Genomic DNA, 20,565 nt, shown 5'->3' on the forward strand with positions numbered 1-20,565 from the left:
GCGCCACCAGAGTATAGCCGATCGATCGACATCGGCGATCATGGGTGGCCCTTTGGCGTGTTGTTGCCGCTGTTCGAAGTATCTGATCGCGTAGCGCCTTTGGACGCCCTGAACGTCTCGGCATCCCTCCTCCGGCCGCCTCGTTCACCGAGCAACGCCTCCGTGTCGGCACCGTGGAGTCGTACCGGCCTCGCCGCCACAGCAGCAAGGGAATCCCCGGCCGACAAGATCACAAGAAATGCCACGAGGAAGGTGCACAGAGACTTGAGCAAAGCCATGATGCCCTTGATTGCAGCGAAATAGTTTTGGTCGTCGAACTCTCTCTGTATATGATCTACGCTGAGTGCTTGTGTTTGTGTGTAGCTGGCGATGAGATCGTGATGGTGCAATAGGATAGCTAAGCATGCCCCCACGCATCCACTATATATAGGACGGAGCAACCACACCTCCTGCCCTCTACACGTGTATCAGTATCGGTGTGTACAGATCGACACTCGTGGGAAATGGCGAGGGGATGGTCTTCGTCGTTACAGCAATCGGTGAGACGATCGGTGACGCGACCATTGGAGATCGCCCAGGTCCGGTGACTACGTCATGGACACACGTTCAATGGCTTTTGCTCCCATCTTCTGTTGTTCCATCATGAGTCTTTTTTACGTTCGATCATGCATGCAAGGTAGCTTTGCAAGCTGGGACACGTTGTGTTGCAGCAGCCTGGCAACTTCTTGCATTGCATGCTAGTACGTTTTCGCAGGAGACTCTTGATACTTTGGTCACTTAGTTAGTCCATGCATGCACACGTGAGGCGCGAGCATAATTGTTAATTATTTATATTGGCATCTTGGAACGGAATCTCTAGCCTTTCTGTGCTTCTCGACCGGCCAACCTAGCTCTTACGCCGATACACTGCGTTAACTGGCAACGCGCCTGCGCATACATCTCGGTACGTGCACGCTGCACTTGTGCTGCCTTACGCAGAAATGCATGAGAAAGGATAGCACCGAAGGTTTTTGACTACCTGCTAATTCTCCATCTCTGCACGCTCCTTCGCCGCCTTTTCAAAAGCTATCGAATTCGTTCATCAATGAGAATGTGAATTTCTAGGGAACGTGCGGGCTTTGTATTTTTTTTCGTCTGCAAAATCATGTTTTGTAAGGAGAATTGCAGTAATTTGCGCCCAACTCGTGCTATAAGACTGTCATAGTGGGAGTAACTTAGCAAGTAATATAGCACATTCCAAAACAAGTTTGCTTGTGTAGCATATAGTTAATGAGGAGAGAGGTGTTTGGAGTAACATAATATGTTACTACTGTAACATAACGCAACCGAAAGAAAAATGAGTCTATAATGTAATAAATCCTATCTCTATAATACTACTTGTATGTTACTTTGCACTATGAAGGCAGTAACAAAGACTAGTGTCATATGCATGACACTAGTCTAAATTACTCCCCACTATGACTAGCCTAATATCCACCCTTATAAGCAGGCTATTAAGAAAACAGGGCCCTTAGAATTCTTAACTAAATCCTGGATGAAAACTAACTCGCAAAACAGTTCTACTCCATTGATGTCTTTCTGTTCTCTACTCTTAAGTGCATTCTCAAGATTAACACAAGCAGCCAACAAACTCTTATCATCCAAAGATCGCAGCCTATCTGAAGTAGATAAGAAACCAAAAGTATTTTCATACCCCTGATATTCCTCAAATCTCCTGGTAAGTGAACTATAGCTTGATCGACCACTTGCAGAAAATAGTTGACCATAAATGACTCCTCTGCAGATTGTGAAACAATAGATGCATCATCTACACCCTCATCAAATTGTCTTCTTCTTTTGAGTTTACTCTTGGTGCGGAACTCTGGATGAATATCCATCACAAGTGGAATTTCTCTTGCAGCTTCTAGTGCTTTTGAAAATCCAGTATCTCTATACTTACTGAAAAATGAAAGCAGGCCTTGTATAGACTCAATTGCAATATCAATAAGCATGTCCTTTGATTGTAGCTGCAACCTCAGCCTCTTCTGCATTATTACCATGACCATCATCAATATTAGCTTCTGGTGTTTGATTTTCAGAATTAGTTCAGGGTCTTTTCACAACAAATTTATCAATAATTGAGCATCCTCTTATAATTTTAATTTCTTCTTACGCTTGAAAGCCCCGGAATCATAGTTTCTTCTAGAACAAGAATGCATTATTGTTTCTGTTTATGAACAAAACATGAAATAATATCAATGAATTTGAACTGATAAACTCCATGAATTATAGGCTTGTAACTTGTATAGATAGTTATAAAGAAAAAGATAGAACCTTAATTTTGGACTTGGACAAGCGACTATTGAATATCTCGAATCTGTGACAACTTCTGAACTTCAACAACTAGACAAAAAATTCTTCTAAAACAAACTGTTGTACAACTTTGCAAGTTATTTTGTATCAAAAATAGCTAGAGAAAAAGGGAGTGTAGGGGCGGCACCGCACCGGTTGGCCTTCTCTTCGGTGGCACCTCGGCAACGTGGCCGGCGGGGCGGCGTCCGGCACGGCGGGTCGGCGGTAGTTCTGCTCCTTTGGCTGGAAGCGATCACAGATGGGAAGGGAATTAGCGAAGGGATTAGGCAGGCCGTTTCGTCTATCAGTCAGATTGATCCACGAGAGATAGTGTGCATGCGCATACGGGATTGAGGCATTGAGCGAACCAAGCCCAAAAAGGAGTGCTTGTTGGCCCAAAACTATTTTTCAGACTAATACTAGTATATGAACCCTATTTGGGGCCCCTGAATTTTGGGGGCCCTGTGCGAGCGCACAGTTCGCACAGGCCCTTCAACGGCCCTGGAGCTATGTGGTGGGGTGGGGCAAAACGCCCAAAATCCAACCACCGAATCAATGGGAGGTTTGGGGAAGTCCAAGCGCCTGCTTGGTCCGCTGTCCGTTTTTTTTTTTAAGAATCAGTCCGCTGTCAGTTGAACCATATGTTTCCCACAGGCCACAGCCCATGCGTCATACTCTTTTTTTTTTACTCTACAAGGCCCGCCTGGCCCAGTCATAGCCCACAGTCCGAATTTGAGGGACATGCTTGATTGGATGGTCTCCGCTCAGCCCACTTTTCGTATCCACGTCCAAATATGTACATGTACATTTGATGAAGGCGATCCATGTTGGAGTTGCCCTAAGGGCTGCTTAGGCGGAAATGCATGAGAAAAGATTGCACCGAGGGTGTTGGCTGTTTCTTTTGCTAATTTTCCATCTTTGCGCACACTCTGTCACCGCCTCTTTTATTAATGCTACCAGATTCTTTCTCCAATGAGAAAGGATGAATGCTCAGGAAACACGGACTTTGATTCTCCTTGAGAATTGCAGCAAATTGTGCAATATTTTCCGGTTCCTATAATGAATCCGAAGAATCTTTTAAACTCAAGGTCAATGTTTCCCAACATCCCCTTGTGTGATGCTAACAATGTTTTTTTCTCAAGCGGTCCTATTAACTCATACTCCCTTCGTCCGGAAATACTTGTCATCAAAATGAATAAAAGGGAATGTATCTATACGTATTTTAGTTTTAGATAAATCACTTCTTGTCCATTTTGATGACATGTATTTCCGAATGGAGGGAGTATAAATTAAGGAACCAGAGAAGGTGATGTGGAAGAAACCTCCAGTTAACTCGTATAAAAAGAAGTCGATACTGCTTATTTTGATAATGGCTCGGGCTCAGCAGCTGCAATGCTCAGATAGCAGGAGCGAAGCTCTTGCTGGGGCGTCATGGCTACTATCCCATCTCCATGACGCAACAACCGCAGAGGCGATTGCAATTCGGCAAGGTTTGGAACTGGTGGAAGGCCTTGGCTGTCAACCGGTGATCGTTGAATCAGATTCACTGGAAGTTGCCCAAGCTTGCAATGGTGTGATTGAAATTCGGAGCCCGTACACGCTATATTGGCTGATTGATTTCAAAAGGTCTTCCACATAAGTGTTGTATCTTTTGCTCATTGTCCAAATTATAGCTAGACATAGTTTTGATTTGATTTCAACTTTTTGTTTGGGATGGTGAGATCGTCCCAGTATTTTGCTTCAGGACATTATAGATGATGTAACATTGATTTGAGTTATTAAAGTGCGCCAGGTGGCTTTCCCCTACAAAAATGTTTTTTCTCAAGGGAAAACGGCAAATAAATTTCAATAATATCAATTTTTGGAGTACCTATTCCATGTAACTCTGAGTTATTCCATCGATGTTAGACCTGAAACCGGAGTACCCTTTTGTGTATGTTATAAGCGTCCCTGAACATCAAGCAGAGCAATAAGAAAAAAAAGTATCCCCTTAAAGAAAACAATAAATTGTGACAAACTTTATCAGCAAAGGCATTTCTGCTCCGTTCAGTTCAATCCATAATATACAGTAGGAAAGTTCCCCACACAGAATACATACACAGTTAACTAAAGGGTCAAACCAGTTTTTTTTTGTACAAAAACAAAAGAAACTTTGAACATTCTGATCTACTACCACCCCACCCTAAGCTAAAGAAAAAAAACATTATGAACACAAATAAACCAGCGGAATAATCGAACACAGTATGCAGTATGCTTCGGAACACTACGATGACTTCCGCTGAACCATCGGCCGGCAATTGGAAAGCTTAACAAAGCAGTGAGACCGTCTTCTGATATTCCATCGAAGTGAAAACACTCTCAGGACTTTATGTATCGTCGACCTGAGAATGGAACACAAAGCTTGGAAATGTGGTGGTGATGTCCCTGCGACGTTGACCTGATTAGTGAATATAGAGTAGGGCAATAACAGCATATGCAATAGTAATGTTATGATACAGACTGAACTGAAGCAATGAAACAATATTCACATGCCTCCAGTATATCCCCTTTGAAGCCGGAACTACTACGCACTCCCTTGGTTGAACTTGAAACAGAAATACTACTTAACACTTCGTAGTCACACCTGCCTTGAGAAACAATACGACATACGCTAATAGTTAACTGATGTAAATGAACTTCTAATGTAGAAGAAAACAATGGGTTGGTTCAGCATACTCTCCAGCCTCCAATGTGTACAAAACTGTCGTTTAACTAATCACTGTTTCATATTCTGTTTGCTGGTTTTCACTTTATAGCTGAACAATATCATGCTTCTTTATTTCCTGACAGTGCTGCTGAAGACTCGGCTCTATGAGATAATGCACAAGTATTTTGGCAATAAAATTCAAGGACAGTTGATACTCTTATTCATTCTGAACCCCGCAAAGTTCAATCCACTTGAGCATAATAAACTGATGAAAATTAAAGAGTTAACAACAAATACATTAGCATATCTTACTTGAGATATTGTAGTGTCATGTTCTTCAGTAATGAGGGATGTCTGAGGACTAGATTGCGCCATTCTTCTTTGTCAATTTTCCCATCATGTTTTGTGTCTGCCTCCTCGAAAGTCTTATAACAAGAGGGAAATAATTTTGAGAAAATATTACAACCAATGCACTGCAATAACAAGCTTTGGCACAATGGCATAGCTCTGAAGTTCATTACCTACTCAACAGCATTAATGAAATAGGCAGTACTGATAGCTATAGCTATAGGCACATAGCCATTTGCAAACCTCCATTCGAGCATTTGATCAAATATATTTTTAACTGAGTTTAATCAAATATTGTAAGTCAAATATATGGATCAAGCTTTCTAGTTCGATCTATCAAGGTGAAGACATGCTAACAAATGATGGCCTCACTTTAGCACAACATAAACAAAATCTTGTGTTCAGAACAGAAAAGGGAATTGGTGCTTAACATGATTGAACAGAAAGATTCTACATGGTACAATGCATAGCCATAGTAGTATAGGAAATCAAGGAATTTAACCAGACCTTATCAATGATGCTCTCTATGACTTCGTCTGAAAGATTCATTCCTGATTCAGCAAGTGTAGCAACAACCATTTGCTTAACCTAATAGCCAAACAAGAAAAATCATTGGAATAAAATAAGGGAAAAGATAACAATTTTTTGCACAAAGGAGACTATATGCCACAGTTCTTTGACTTCAGAACGTATATTCTTGCTCATACACGAGCTAAAAGGAAGTAACATCAGTTCCACAATTATGCAAAAGATTGCCTCTGCTCTCTTTTTTGGGGGGAGTTCTAATTTATAAAGCTACCTATAGGAGATATACAGATCAGGGCTACAAGGCTACACTTGGTACAATATCAAGTTGAATAGAGGTAAGGGAACACAGACTTTGAATTGTCCTAACTAGGGTTCCAGAAAGTGGTGTAAGGTGGTAAATGGCCACCTACCACCACCTGTCAAACTTATCATAGTCAACAAGTACTCACAATGCAGGCTGGAGTTGGATTCATTGATGATACTTTATCGTTAAGCGATTAAGGGAGATAACTGAACATAAAAAAATATGGAATAATAGAAACAAATAATGAGATGAATGGTATCCTTGATCCTAATCAACATGTTAACTTCACATATCACATTCTGATTAGCAAAATACCTCTTGTCTTTCAATGAAACCTTGTTGCTTCAGATCATAAAGCTGGAAAGAGACTGCAAGGATTAGACCGTGTAAGATTTTTTTTCCGCTTACAACAATCAGATATAAAAGACTAAAAGAGCTTAAGGGAATTAACATATGCCAAAAAATAAAAAAATAAAAAAGTTGGATCATTACATATATCACATCAAACAAGCAGAAAGAGTTACAGCTTATTTATTTGTTTGTTTATTGTTTAAGACAGAGTGACAGACCATCCTCAGACAGCACCAAAAGGCTCAAAAATGGAATAACAGAATGTGATTTGTGCAAGTATGAACCTACTAACTCAAGGATATCATGAATCTTCTGTTTTCTTACAGTTTAGGCCTAAATCCAATCCATTCACATCCACACAAAATCAAATACATAAACACATGTCAGAGGATCATGCAAACAAGAGGGCTGACTTGATGTGTGCATATTATACAAGCTTGGGCGTTACAAGAATTCTTAAAGTTATTATCATGGTAAATATGATAGATTTGTTGGTACATATTTAAAAGTTAAGCTAATCTACTGTCAATTTAAAAGTTAACCTAACTATGCCAACAAGCAGAAACTTTTCACTAATCTACTGCCATATTTAAAAGTTAAGCTAACTATGCAAATGTCATGATTCTCTGAACTTACAGTCAATTTTCTCATCAGGAGCGGCACTTGGATGAAATACTGATAACGCACGGGCAAATTCTTCAAATCCTAGAATTCCGTTGTGTTTTGTGTCAAACAAATCAAAGACCTAGAAGAAATAGGAAAATGTTATGTATCTCTATATATTGAAAGAAATCATGTTATGTATCAAGTATCAACATCATTCCCACTTCACTGTTTCACCTATGCACACAAATTTACTAAAAGGATATAATACAGGTTTAAGTTATAATTGCAATGCCTGACTAAAGGGTGTATATAAGGGGTAGCGAGATGCCAATGGCATGTGTTGCCACTGTGATCAGCTTTTGTGAAGGACTTTTTTCATAAGAAACTGTTAGGATGTGGAGTGTTATGGTCTTAGTATAAATGATCATAACTTTCAATTAAAGAGATAACTACCCTTCCAGTCCTAGCTAGCAAAGCTGGTGCAATTCTATTGACAATTAAGTGTCCCCAGAAAGTGGTGAGTACATTTGCTTCCAAGCTTTTTTAAATCATCTGTTTCTTATTACATATTAACCATACATGTACTTGAGCACCCAAAAATCCTGCACGATTCTACAATTAGGCAGACGCCCTTTGCCATCTATAGCTCATGATTCCTACAGAATGTTAAACAGTGCTTCTTTCTCTCCAAGGTCCAAATAATATGCCCAAAAGGGGAGTGAGAGTGACTCCACAGTAATGACATTAGAATTGTACCAAAAAGAAGAGAAAACAACAGAGAGGCATTTTCACTGTACAGACAGCAAATTCGTGTTCACATGTGTGTAATGTGGGCTTACACGATCAGCAAACAAACTCTCCTTCTTACTGGTCTTGAAAAGCGCCAACTGAAACTCCTCCTGCACCATGTCGACGCACAAGAATCACAATTCGGGTTATTCATCACTCATCATATATACTACATTAATTTTACTTCCGACGAAATGGGTGTTGATCCACTAACCTTGTTGATCAGCCCGTCATCTATCACAGCACTGCTGATCTTCTTGAACAGCTCGTACAGCGCTTCGACCTCACTGACGCTAACTGCACGCAAATCACATTACACATCAGAGGATAAACAGAACACAGTGAATCACGGCTTGGGCTATTCTTAGACGCTATTAATAGCAAAGAGAGAGCTGGTGGCGTGGACATACACACGGTCTCCCTGGCGAGGACTTCGGGATCCTCCAGGCCCTTGGGCTGCTTGAGGTCGATGTCGCAACACTTGAGGTTGAGGAGCACCGCGCACAGGTGCCTCACCCCCTCCAGGCAGTGCAACATGGTGGCACCACTGTGCGCCGCAACCGTCCGTCAACGCCCGTCTCTCTCTCCAGGGTTGGCGCCGCGCAATCCGCAGGACTAGCCGCAAATCGGGACCCCGCGGGCGGAGGACCGGATTTGGCCGAACGAGCCGAGTGGGCACGCGGGGGGCGGCGTGGCTGGAGGATCGCGGCAGGGTTTCCCGATGCGGCGCGGAGCAGAGGGGCGGCCGGAGGGGGTCGCCGCTGGGTTCCTGTCGACGCCGTCGCCGTCGATGCCGCAGTCGTCGGCTGGTTGTACGATTGGTATGGGCTGGAACGGATTGGATCGAGGATTTCTCTTACTATTTATTTATTTTCTTTTTTGCGTGTGCGTGTTTCCGTTGTTGCGTTTGCGATTTTGAATTTCCCTTTCGGCGAGTCGTGATAAGCTAGGTCGGCGCAATCCCCTCCCTTGCTATTCGATCCAAGGGAGGACGTGCGGCCACGTTGTGTTTACAGGTTCATGCACACCAGCAAGTTTCTCATTTTATTTTGCGATATACACCAGCAAGTTGCGAGTGCTACGGCACAGAACCGTGGGAACAAGGTAGAATTTGGTTTACTCGAGAGCCTAGTACGTCAACTTGATTGGGGGTCTGGCCGGTTGGCACAGATAAGATTAGCGATGTGAGAAGACACGGGATGATTGGGGGACGCGCGACGATAAAGGAAGAGTGATTCGGGAAGGGTCTGTTAGGAAGGGCGTACAAGTTTTTATGTTATTTTGCGATATACACTAGCAAGTTGACAGTGCTACGCCACGGAACCATGGGAAACAAGGTACAATTTGGTTTACTCAAGAGCCGCATACACCAACTTAAATTGGGTTTGACAGTTGCACAGATGAGATAAGAGATGGGAGAAGGCACAAAATTATTGAGGGGCGAGACATGATAAAAAAAGGGTGATTCCGGAAGGGTTTATTGGACGGGTGTGCAAGTTTTTTATTTTGTGATGAAATTAGTTTACTCAAGAGCCTTGTGGGTCAATTTGGATGGGGTTTGGTAATTGGCGCGGATGAGATTAGTGATGGGAGAAGGCACGGGATGATTGAGTGATGCAAGACGATAAAATGAGAAGGATTCTAAAAGGGTCTATTGTTGTAGTGTTTATATGGGTTTTTATGGTCCCACCTCCGTGGGTTGAGAAAAGAAAGACTACAAAAGAATAGTGAACATATTAAGATCAACTCTCATAACTAGAATATAAATATGTGTGCAATTTACTTGTAATGAAACAATAACTACATGTTCACATTTATGAAAAAGAGAGATATCAAGTAGCGTATCTGAATATTTTGAACTGGATAATTCATAATGATGCATAAATACAAGAACACCATGTGTTGCAAGTAGATACACTAACTCTTCTCATAATTTTTTTTGGCGAAAAGACTCTTCGCACACTTAACACTCTTGTTATGCTTTGTTGAGACAATCTAATTTGCCACAACGAAACAATCAATTCTTCGTGTCTCATCTTGTATATTACAGACAAGTAAGCCGTGGTAGCCAAACCGCTATTTTTTGGAAGAAAAAACACTTCACTTTATTTTTCATGATATTTAACCCCATGACCCACCCCCACCCCCACTGCATGAGGTCTGGGAATATATTGATTAGACAATGTTGATCCATTCAACATCTATCAACTGCAATATTCATCTTTATTGGAAGAGAGTCTTGAATTTAAGCAACAAAAGCTAGTGAGCCCCTTCTATTCTAATCTCTATCAATCTTACAAATTCTAACTTCCCTAGTTTTGTTTGGGTGTGCTCTAATATCGACAACTCATGAAGCATATATGAACATGACTTTCTTCTATGGGAATCATGGACAAGACCTCCCTGCCATCCATCAAGAGCATAATTGGCTTTAGTGACCATTGGAGGGCCGGATGAATCCCTTTTCGCGAGCTACTAACTACATTTCAAGAGCATCAGGACAACTACGCAACCATCTAATAAGTTGTTATATTATCATTTTCATTATTATCCTGCAAGATCATACCTGCTCTTATAGTATTGTCAACATGTTATATGAGCTATAGGTATTTAGTTTCAACCAATCTTCAAAGTGGTGGTTCCCAAGTGCGAGCCAGCTCCATCACTAATTGTTTGCCGCTATGTTCCATTGGCTTCTTGCACCACACTAATAGTAGTTGATTAACTACTTCCCTTTTTTTAGGTTCGATTGTGGTAAATTGCAATATGAGAATTAAGGAATCAACCTACCATGTCAACAATCACTAATCACTCATATCCTCCATTGATAGAGGCAAGTTTCACATGTGTAATTTTATTATGTACATACTAGATTTTTCCTAGAAATCTAGTAGAATGGTGGACATAATTCAGTTGCGCCAACGGGAGGAATGGTCATTCTAGATCTTCAAGTTGTACCATGTGCATTGTAAATTTCCCCCTATAGCCTAAACTTTTGCTTAGCTTGCCATGTATAATTTGGAACTTCCTTTTGAGCATTCTCTCCTCGAGTGTTGGCAGGCCCAAATACTTAGCTTCAAATTCTAGCTTCTCAACTTGCAAAATTTCTCGTATTCTCGTCTAACCTCATTTGTTAATAACTCACAAAAGCATATGGAACATTTTCTTGGATTTATAAGCTGGTGATTTTGCCGATTCATATGTATCCAAATTTTATTCACAACAAGAGTTTCTTGCTTTGGTTTGGAAGAATAAAATGTTGTATGTAAAGTGTATATGTCAATATGTGAAATCCTCGACACTCGCCCGCACACCTACATCAACACAATCTGTTGTGAATTTACCGCATCATGCAACATGGGGGGTGAACCATCAACAACAAAGAGAAAAAGGAATGGTGACAAAAGATCACCTAGGCACAGTCCACGAGATGTGGAAAATGAATAAGATGACTCCATTAAATCTAGCCGAATACGCACCATGGTTACACAAAAACATGAGAATTGGATACACAGAGTCCGAGCGTTTCGGCCTCCTTTTCAAAGAGAAAAAACTCAACTGTTGTGGAGAATCCATCATTTCCATTGCATTCCGAAGAAAACTTAGTATATCTTGCCATATGTCTCATGCTGTATTTCGATGTTTGTATTCGACCCTGGAATCGTGAATTGGTATTGTCTAGCCTCAAATACGGAAGTTTGGATGGTCACCGTCGTGGGCCTTGGAAACTTACAGTACTAGGGAAAACCTTATACGTGGAGGCTTATCAATAGCGCGGTTCTGTACAAAGTGCTACTGTTATTTACAGTAGCGCGGGGAGCTCAAACGCGCTACTGCTATTTCCTTAGCAATAGCGCAGCCCTCCCCAAAGGCGCTACGACTATGACAACCACAACTTCGCCAACAGGCTACGTATACTAGCAGCACGACCATAAGGTGTCGCGCTACTGCTAAAAAAATAGCAGTAGCGTATTTCTCAGGGACAACGCTACAACTAAGTTTGTACTATGCCACATGGCGGGCCCTGCTTAGCAAACCGCTGCTTGCAGGACCGCGCTACTGCTAACTCTTTAGCAATAGCGCCGTTTGCTGACCCGCACTACTGTTAAGGCAGAGCAGCCACATTTTCCATCCCTCTCCCCCTCCCCCTCCTCTCTCCCTTCAATTTGAATTATGTCATTCCTTGTTTTCTTCCCTACTATCCATTGCACATGTCTATCTTACAATGTTTGTATATTCAATTACTTTTCTTGTTTATCAGCCATTTGAATTGGAGGGGGTGATGGCAGTATATGTGGGAGTAAAAACACGGTCTTCAAAAAAGATCCTGCTACCTGTTGATGCAGATAGAACCACTATTGTACTTGCCCAAGAACGAGCCCCACCACACATAACACAGGCTCACGCAGATTGTACCCCTACCCAGTTGGACAGAGAACCAGCTACACCCCTTCTAACCCCAACCCCAGCAGATAGTAACCCAGTTCCAGTTGACACAACACCATCTCCACCATAGAGCACCCAAACATGAGCAGTTAGTAAGGCAATTGCAGTGCCCAAAGCACGAGGACCACCACTCTGAACCCCAAGTCAACGCTTAAAACAGAAGAAGAATTGTTCTCGGGTCAGGTTCCGTAGCTATGGTTCATACTCCTTTGCTCTTGCATCACTGTATTTACTCATACCAACTAATTTCAAATTTGAAGGATGCAATTGAAACTCCAATGGTGCAACGGGTATGTTTTAAACCTGTTTATTTAACGTGTTTGCTATTGTAACTTGCTTTATGTTGATTTCAGTTTCAATTGAATAAACAGTTATGTTCTCATGCTATGCACATTACAAGTGTTGTTATTGCTGTGTAGTTTCCCACACTTATATTCTGTCTATGCTGCTTTGTCTTAAATAGAGATGATTTGAACTGTCTCTATCTTGATTTGACAACATAAACTAGAATGATATAGACCATACAGTGACCATACTACATAGATATATGTTTGTTTCATGTTGTTATCCTATCCACCTTAATACTGAACTGGTTTACCGAAATGAGTTTCATCTACAACATGGTAAACCTATGATGTGTCTGTTTATTTCTCTTTTAGAATGCGGATAAAATATTGGAGAAGAGTACCCCGTTATGCAAATAGTAAATGAAGTAATGCAGATAAGGTTCAAGATAGTGAGACATCCCTGTTGGTCTCCAAGAAAGCTGATAAAAACTATACTGAAGACACTGAGACAACCCCAAAGTTCTGTCTTGATGTAGTGTTCGAGTTACTGGCACTACTGCTGGCACCAGCTCTTCGAATTGGCTGCCTAAATCAGTTTGGCTTCTTGAGTCTCAACTTCGAGATGAAAGACATCGATCAGATGTTCTACGGCAGCAAGCCGAAGGACTCAAGAAGTCCCTGCAGAATTCAGATGCATACTTTCTGGTGCAACAACAAGCACTGGAGGATTTAAGCGCCAAGCAAGAGAAAGTCAATAAGTTTGCTAAGCATCTTGCCAGCATTATGGGTACCTAGGATATTGTTTCTTGAGCTCTTCTGAAGTGGTTTTAGTTCTGGACTTGTTTTACTACGGAGTTTATTTGCACTGGTCGCCAACTTTGACAACTAGTGTATGTGATATGCTGCTTTGTTCCCTATATTTGCACTGGTGGCAAACTTTGATGCCTAGTGAATGTAATATGTGTAATAGCCATGATAGCCTAGTGTAAGTTGCTTGCTTATTTATTTCTTTGTTGTCTTGTTTATTTGTTTGCTTGTAGTCAGTGCAGCGTTTTCTTTAGTTGTTCCTTAAGAAAGCTATCGACTTAACCGCTTGTGTTAAACATATAGATTGTCCTATTCTCTCTTTTTTCTCAAATGACCTATTTCACATAACCGATTTCTTTTTCCGCGGTTTGCTAGTGGCCGCAACAACCTATTTTTAAAAACTAGGCCACAATAACCATGGGCTACATATTTACTGTAGTGACCATGGGCCTCCTACGAGCCGTAGAAACAATGGGCCTTCTACGGGGCGTAGCATTAATGGGCCTTCTATGGGCCATATGATCGATTGGCCAAACATGGCCCAATAACGGACCGCATTATGGGCCATAAATGGGCTAGAGTTGAAATCGTCCGTTCATGGGCCGACCATAATGGGTCGTCGCTAATCGGTCATGTTTGATGACGCTATGAAAATGGCCCAACAGATTAACGGGCCACAAATTGGCCGACTGTAACCACGTGCTGAATTTGGCCCACAAGCAGAAAATGCCAGTAACGGGCCGTAAGTAACCGAATGCTGGAAATGAGCCCAAGAATAAATGGGCCCTGAGAAGGCCGAAAGATAACACGGGCTGGAAACGGCCCAATGTGAATAATGGGCCGTTAATGGGTATAAAGCGATATACTGTTCATTACGGGCCAGTTTCACCACGGGTCGTTAATGGGCCAAGAGTTACAAAGGGCCTTATATGGCCAGAAGGACATCATGGGTCATACATGGGCCAAAAATTACAACGGGCTAGAATCATATTGGACGGCCCAGATGACACTACTGGGCCTAATTCGGATAGGCCATAATGGGTCGTGAGTTAGCGGACTGTAAATGGGCTATATGCGAACAGGCCGTTAACATGCCTTCCATGGGCCGGCCAGCTACCTTTTGACCAAGTCAAACAGGCTGGCCTTTTCACCGGAATGGGCCTCTGTTGGGTCGTGCCGTGTGTCGACATATCATAGGCGCCTTCGATGCAATGAGTGGATGACATCTGTCCCAACGGTGAGCCGACACGTGGTTCCTCTGGCCATTGAGAATTTTACACGTGGAAAATCTGTTGGAAATATGCCCTAGAGGCAATAATAAAATGATTATTATTGTATTTCCTTGTTCATGATAATTGTCTGTTATTCATGCTATAATTGTGTCATCCGGAAATCATAATACATGTGTGAATGAATAGACCACAACATGTCCCTAGTAAGCCTCTAGTTGACTAGCTCGTTGATCAATAGATAGTCATGGTTTTCTGACTATGGACATTGGATGTCATTGATAACGGGATCACATCATTAGGAGAATGATGTGATGGACAAGATCCAATCCTAAGCATAGCACAAGATCGTGTAGTTCGTTTGCTAGAGCTTTTCCAATGTCAAGTATCTTTTCCTTAGACCATGAGATCGTGTAACTCCCGGATACCGTAGGAGTGCTTTGGGTGTACGAAACGTCACAATGTAACTGGTGTTTGATAACATAGTAATTTCAAAAAATTTCCTACGTACACGCAAGATCATGGTGATGACATAGCAACGAGAGGGGAGAGTGTTGTCCACGTACCCTCGTAGACCGTAAGCGGAAGCGTTATGACAACGCGGTTGATGTAGTCGTACGTCTTCACGATCCGACCGATCCAAGCACCGAACGTACGACACCTCCGAGTTCAGCACACGTTCAGCTCGATGACGATCCCCGGGCTCCGATCCAGCAAAGCTTCGGGGATGAGTTCCGTCAGCACGACGGCGTGGTGACGACGATGATGTTCTACCGGCGCAGGGCTTCGCCTAAACTCCACGACGATATGACTGAGGTGGAATATGGTGGAGGGGGGCACCGCACACGGCTAAGGAACGATCCGTAGATCAACTTGTGTGTTATGGGGTGCCCCCTGCCCCCGTATATAAAGGCGGGAGGGGGAGGTGCAGCCGGCCCCCTTGGGGTGCGCCTGGAGGAGTCCTACTCCCACTGGGAGTAGGACTCCCCCCTCTTGCCTTGGTGGAGAAGGAAAGGGGGGAGGGGAAAGAGGAAAGGGGGGTGCCCCCCCTTCCTTGTCCTATTCGGACTAGGGGGGAGGGGCCACGCGGCCTGCCCTAGCCGGCCCTCCTCTTCTCCCTCATGGCCCACTAAGGCCCATTAACCCCCGGGAGGGTTCCGGTAACCCCCCGGTGTTCCGGTAAAATCCCGATTTCACCCGGAACCTTTCCGATGTCCAAACATAGGCTTCCAATATATCAATCTTTATGTCTCGACCATTTCGAGACTCCTTGTCATGTCCGTGATCACACCCGGGACTCCGAACAAACTTTGGTACATCAAAACTTATAAACTCATAATAAAACTGTCATCGTAACGTTAAGCGTGCGGACCCTACGGGTTCGAGAACTATGTAGACATGACCTAGAACCATTATCGGTCAATAATCAATAGCGGGACCTAGATGCCCATATTGGTTCCTACATATTCTACGAAGATCTTTATCGGTCAAACTGCATAACAACATACGTTGTTCCCTTTGTCATCGGTATGTTACTTGCCCGATATTTGATCGTCGGTATCCAATACCTAGTTCAATCTCGTTATCGGCAAGTCTCTTTACTCGTTCTGTAACACATCATCTTATAACTAACTCATTAGTTATAATGCTTGCAAGGCTTAGGTGATGAGTATTACCGAGAGGGCCCAGAGATACCTCTCCGACAATCGGAGTGACAAAACCTAATCTCGATTTATGCCAACCCAACATGTACCTTCGGAAACACTTGTAGAGCACCTTTATAATCACCCAGTTACGTTGTGACGTTTGGTAGCACACAAAGTGTTCTTCCGGTAAACGGGAATTGCACAATCTCATAGTTTCAGGAACTTTGTATAAGTCATGAAGAAAGCAATAGCAATATACTAAACGATCAAGTGCTAGGCTAACGGAATGGGTCATGTCAATCACATCATTATCCTAATGATGTGATCCCATTAATCAAATGACAACACATGTCTATGGTTAGGAAACATAACCATCTTTGATTAATGAGCTAGTCAAGTAGAGGCATACTAGTGACTTTATGTTTGTCTATGTATTCACACATGTATCATGTTTCCGGTTAATACAATTCTAGCATGAATAATAAACATTTATCATGATATGAGGAAATAAATAATAACTTTGTTATTGCCTCTAGGGCATATTTCCTTCAGTCTCCCACTTGCACTTGAGTCAATAATCTAGATTACATAGTAATGATTCTAACACCCATGGAGTCTTGGTGCTGATCATGTTTTGCTCGTGAGAGAGGCTTAGTCAACGGGTCTGCAACATTCAGATCCGTATGTATCTTGCAAATCTCTATGTCTCCCACTTGGACTTGGTCCCAAATGGAATTGAAGCGTCTCTTGATGTGCTTGGTCCTCTTGTGAAATCTGGATTCCTTTGCCAAGGCAATTGCACCAGTATTGTCACAGAAGATCTTCATTGGTCTCGATGCACTAGGTATGACACCTAGATCGGAAATGAACTCCTTCATCCAGACTCCTTCATTTGCTGCTTCCGAAGCAGCTATGTACTCCGCTTCACATGTAGATCCTACTACGACGCTTTGTTTAGAACTGGACCAACTTACAGCTCCACCGTTTAATAAAAACACGTATCCGGTTTGCGATTTAGAATCGTCCGGATCAGTGTCAAAGCTTGCATCGACGTAACCGTTTACGACTAGCTCTTTGTCACCTCCATATACGAGAAACATATCCTTAGCCCTTTTCAGGTATTTCAGGATGTTCTTGACCACTGTCCAGTGATCCACTCCTGGATTACTTTGGTACCTTCCTGCCAAGCTTATTGCTAAGCATACGTCAGGTCTGGTACATAGCATTGCATACATGATAGAGCCTATGGCTGAAGCATAGGGAACATTTTTCATTTTCTCTCTATCTTCTGCTGTGGTCGGGCATTGAGTTTGACTCAACTTCACACCTTGTAGCACAGGCAAGAATCCTTTCTTTGCCTGATCCATTTTGAACTTTTTCAAAATTTTGTCAAGGTATGTGCTTTGTGAAAGTCCTATTAAGCGTCTTGATCTATCTCTATAGATCTTGATGCCCAATATGTAAGCAGCTTCACCGAGGTCTTTCATTGAAAAACTTTTATTCAAGTATTCTTTTATGCTATCGAGAAATTCTATATCATTTCCAATTAATAATATGTCATCTACATATAAAATTAGAAATGCTACAGAGCTCCCACTCACTTTCTTGTAAATACAGGCTTCTCCAAAAGTCTGTATAAAACCATATGCTTTGATCACACTATCAAAGCGTTTATTCCAACTCCGAGATGCTTGCACCAGTCCATAAATGGAACGCTGGAGCTTGCACACTTTGTCAGCACCTTTTGGATCAACAAAACCTTCCGGCTGCATCATATACAACTCTTCTTCTAGAAATCCATTCAAGAATGCAGTCTTGACATCCATTTGCCAAATTTCATAATCATGAAATGCAGCAATAGCTAACATGATTCGGACAGACTTAAGCATCGCTACGGGTGAGAAAGTCTCATCGTAGTCAACCCCTTGAACTTGTCGAAAACCTTTCACAACAAGTCGAGCTTTATAGACAGTTACATTACCATCAGCGTCAGTCTTCTTCTTAAAGATCCATTTATTCTCAATGGCTTGCCGATCATCGGGCAAGTCAACCAAAGTCCATACTTTGTTTTCATACATGGATCCCATCTCAGATTTCATGGCCTCTAGCCATTTTGCGGAATCTGGGCTCATCATTGCTTCCTCATAGTTCGTAGGTTCATCATGGTCAAGTAATATGACTTCCAGAATAGGATTACCGTACCACTCTGGTGCGGATCTTACTCTGGTAGACCAACGAGGTTCAGTAGAAACTTGATCTGAAGTTTCATGATCAATATCATTAGCTTCCTCACTAGTTAGTGTAGTTATCACAGGAACCGGTTCTTGTGATGAACTGCTTTCCAACAAGGGAGTAGATACAGTTATCTCATCAAGTTCTACTTTCCTCCCACTCACTTCTTTCGAGAGAAACTCCTTCTCTAGAAAGGATCCATTCTTAGCAATGAAAGTCTTGCCTTCGGATCTGTGATAGAAGGTGTACCCAACAGTCTCTTTTGGGTATCCTATGAAGACACATTTCTCCGATTTAGGTTCGAGCTTATCTGGTTGAAGTTTCTTCACATAAGCATCGCAGCCCCAAACTTTAAGAAACGACAACTTTGGTTTCTTGCCAAACCACAGTTCATAAGGCGTCGTCTCAACGGATTTTGATGGTGCCCTATTTAACGTGAATGCGGTCGTCTCTAAAGCATAACCCCAAAACGATAGCGGTAAATCAGTAAGAGACATCATAGATCACACCATATCAAGTAAAGTACGATTACGACGTTCGGACACACCATTTCGTTGTGGTGTTCCAGGTGGCGTGAGTTGTGAAACTATTCCACATTGTTTCAAGTGTAGGCCAAACTCATAACTCAAATACTCTCCTCCACGATCAGATCGTAGAAACTTTATTTTCTTGTTACGATGATTTTCCACTTCACTCTGAAATTCTTTGAACTTTTCAAATGTTTCAGACTTGTGTTTCATCAAGTAGATATAACCATATCTGCTCAAATCATCTGTGAAGGTGAGGAAATAACGATACCCGCCGCGAGCCTCAACATTCATTGGGCCACAAACATCAGTATGTATGATTTCCAACAAATCAGTTGCTCGCTCCATAGTTCCGGAGAATGGCGTTTTAGTCATCTTGCCCATAAGGCACGGTTCGCAAGTACCAAGTGATTCATAATCAAGTGATTCCAAAAGTCCATCAGTATGGAGTTTCTTCATGCGCTTTACACCGATATGACCCAAACGGCAGTGCCACAAATAAGTTGCACTATCATTATCAACTCTACATCTTTTGGTTTCAACACTATGAATATGTGTATCACTACTATCGAGATTTAATAAAAATAGACCACTCTTCAAGGGTGCATGACCATAAAAGATATTACTCATATAAATAGAACAACCATTATTCTCTGATTTAAATGAATAACCGTCTCGCATCAAACAAGATCCAGATATAATGTTCATGCTCAACGCTGGCACCAAATAACATTTATTCAGGTCTAAAACTAATCCCGAAGGTAGATGTAGAGGTAGCGTGCCGATCGCGATCACATCGAATTTGGAACCGTTTCCCACGCGCATCGTCACCTCGTCCTTGGCCAGTGCTCGCTTATTCCGTAGTCCCTTTGTTTCGAGTTGCAAATATTAGCAACAGAACCAGTATCAAATACCCAGGTGCTACTACGAGCTCTAGTTAGGTACACATCAATAACATGTATATCACATATACCTTTGTTTACTTTGCCATCCTTCTTATCCGCCAAATACTTGGGGCAGTTCCGCTTCCAGTGACCAGTCTGCTTGCAGTAGAAGCACTCAGTTTCAGGCTTAGGTCCAGACTTGGGTTTCTTCTCTTGAGCAGCAACTTGCTTGCTGTTCTTCTTGAAGTTCCCCTTCTTCTTCCCTTTGCCCTTTTTCTTGAAACTAGTGGTCTTGTTGACCATCAACACTTGATGATCCTTCTTGATTTCTACCTCCACAGCTTTTAGCATTGCGAAGAGCTCGGGAATAGTCTTGTTCATCCCTTGCATATTATAGTTCATCACAAAGCTCTTGTAGCTTGGTGGCAGTGATTGGAGAATTCTGTCAATGATGCTATCATCCGGAAGATTAACTCCCAGTTGAATCAAGTGATTATTATACCCAAACATTTTGAGTATATGCTCACTGACAGAACTATTCTCCTCCATCTTGCAGCTGTAGAA

The 20,565-nt window shown here is 42.2% G+C and overlaps 1 protein-coding gene across 5 annotated transcripts; it reads right to left on the reverse strand.

Moving 5' to 3' along the window:
* Positions 1 to 4,326: 4,326 nt before the first annotated feature.
* On the reverse strand, positions 4,327 to 8,807 carry LOC123091057 (calcineurin B-like protein 3). 5 transcript variants are annotated; one of them, XR_006442761.1, is made up of 9 exons: positions 8,354 to 8,804; positions 8,158 to 8,240; positions 7,994 to 8,053; positions 7,185 to 7,293; positions 6,513 to 6,565; positions 5,873 to 5,953; positions 5,330 to 5,442; positions 4,864 to 4,958; positions 4,327 to 4,755 (listed from the first exon to the last, which is right to left on the reverse strand). XR_006442761.1 is itself a non-coding variant. In XM_044512451.1 (9 exons), the coding sequence occupies exons 1-9, from the start codon at positions 8,478 to 8,480 to the stop codon at positions 4,690 to 4,692; spliced, it is 783 nt and encodes a 260-aa protein (XP_044368386.1). In that variant the 5' UTR covers positions 8,481 to 8,807; the 3' UTR covers positions 4,327 to 4,689. The 5 variants fall into 5 exon arrangements, 4 of the variants coding, with proteins under 4 accessions (XP_044368386.1, XP_044368389.1, XP_044368388.1 ...); XM_044512451.1 differs by having other exon boundaries at positions 4,864 to 4,954; positions 8,354 to 8,807; XM_044512454.1 differs by having other exon boundaries at positions 4,327 to 4,958.
* Between the last annotated feature and the right edge of the window lie 11,758 nt (positions 8,808 to 20,565).

The sequence above is a fragment of the Triticum aestivum genome, chromosome 4B, assembly GCF_018294505.1.
Source record: "Triticum aestivum cultivar Chinese Spring chromosome 4B, IWGSC CS RefSeq v2.1, whole genome shotgun sequence".
Taxonomy (NCBI): domain Eukaryota; kingdom Viridiplantae; phylum Streptophyta; class Magnoliopsida; order Poales; family Poaceae; genus Triticum; species Triticum aestivum.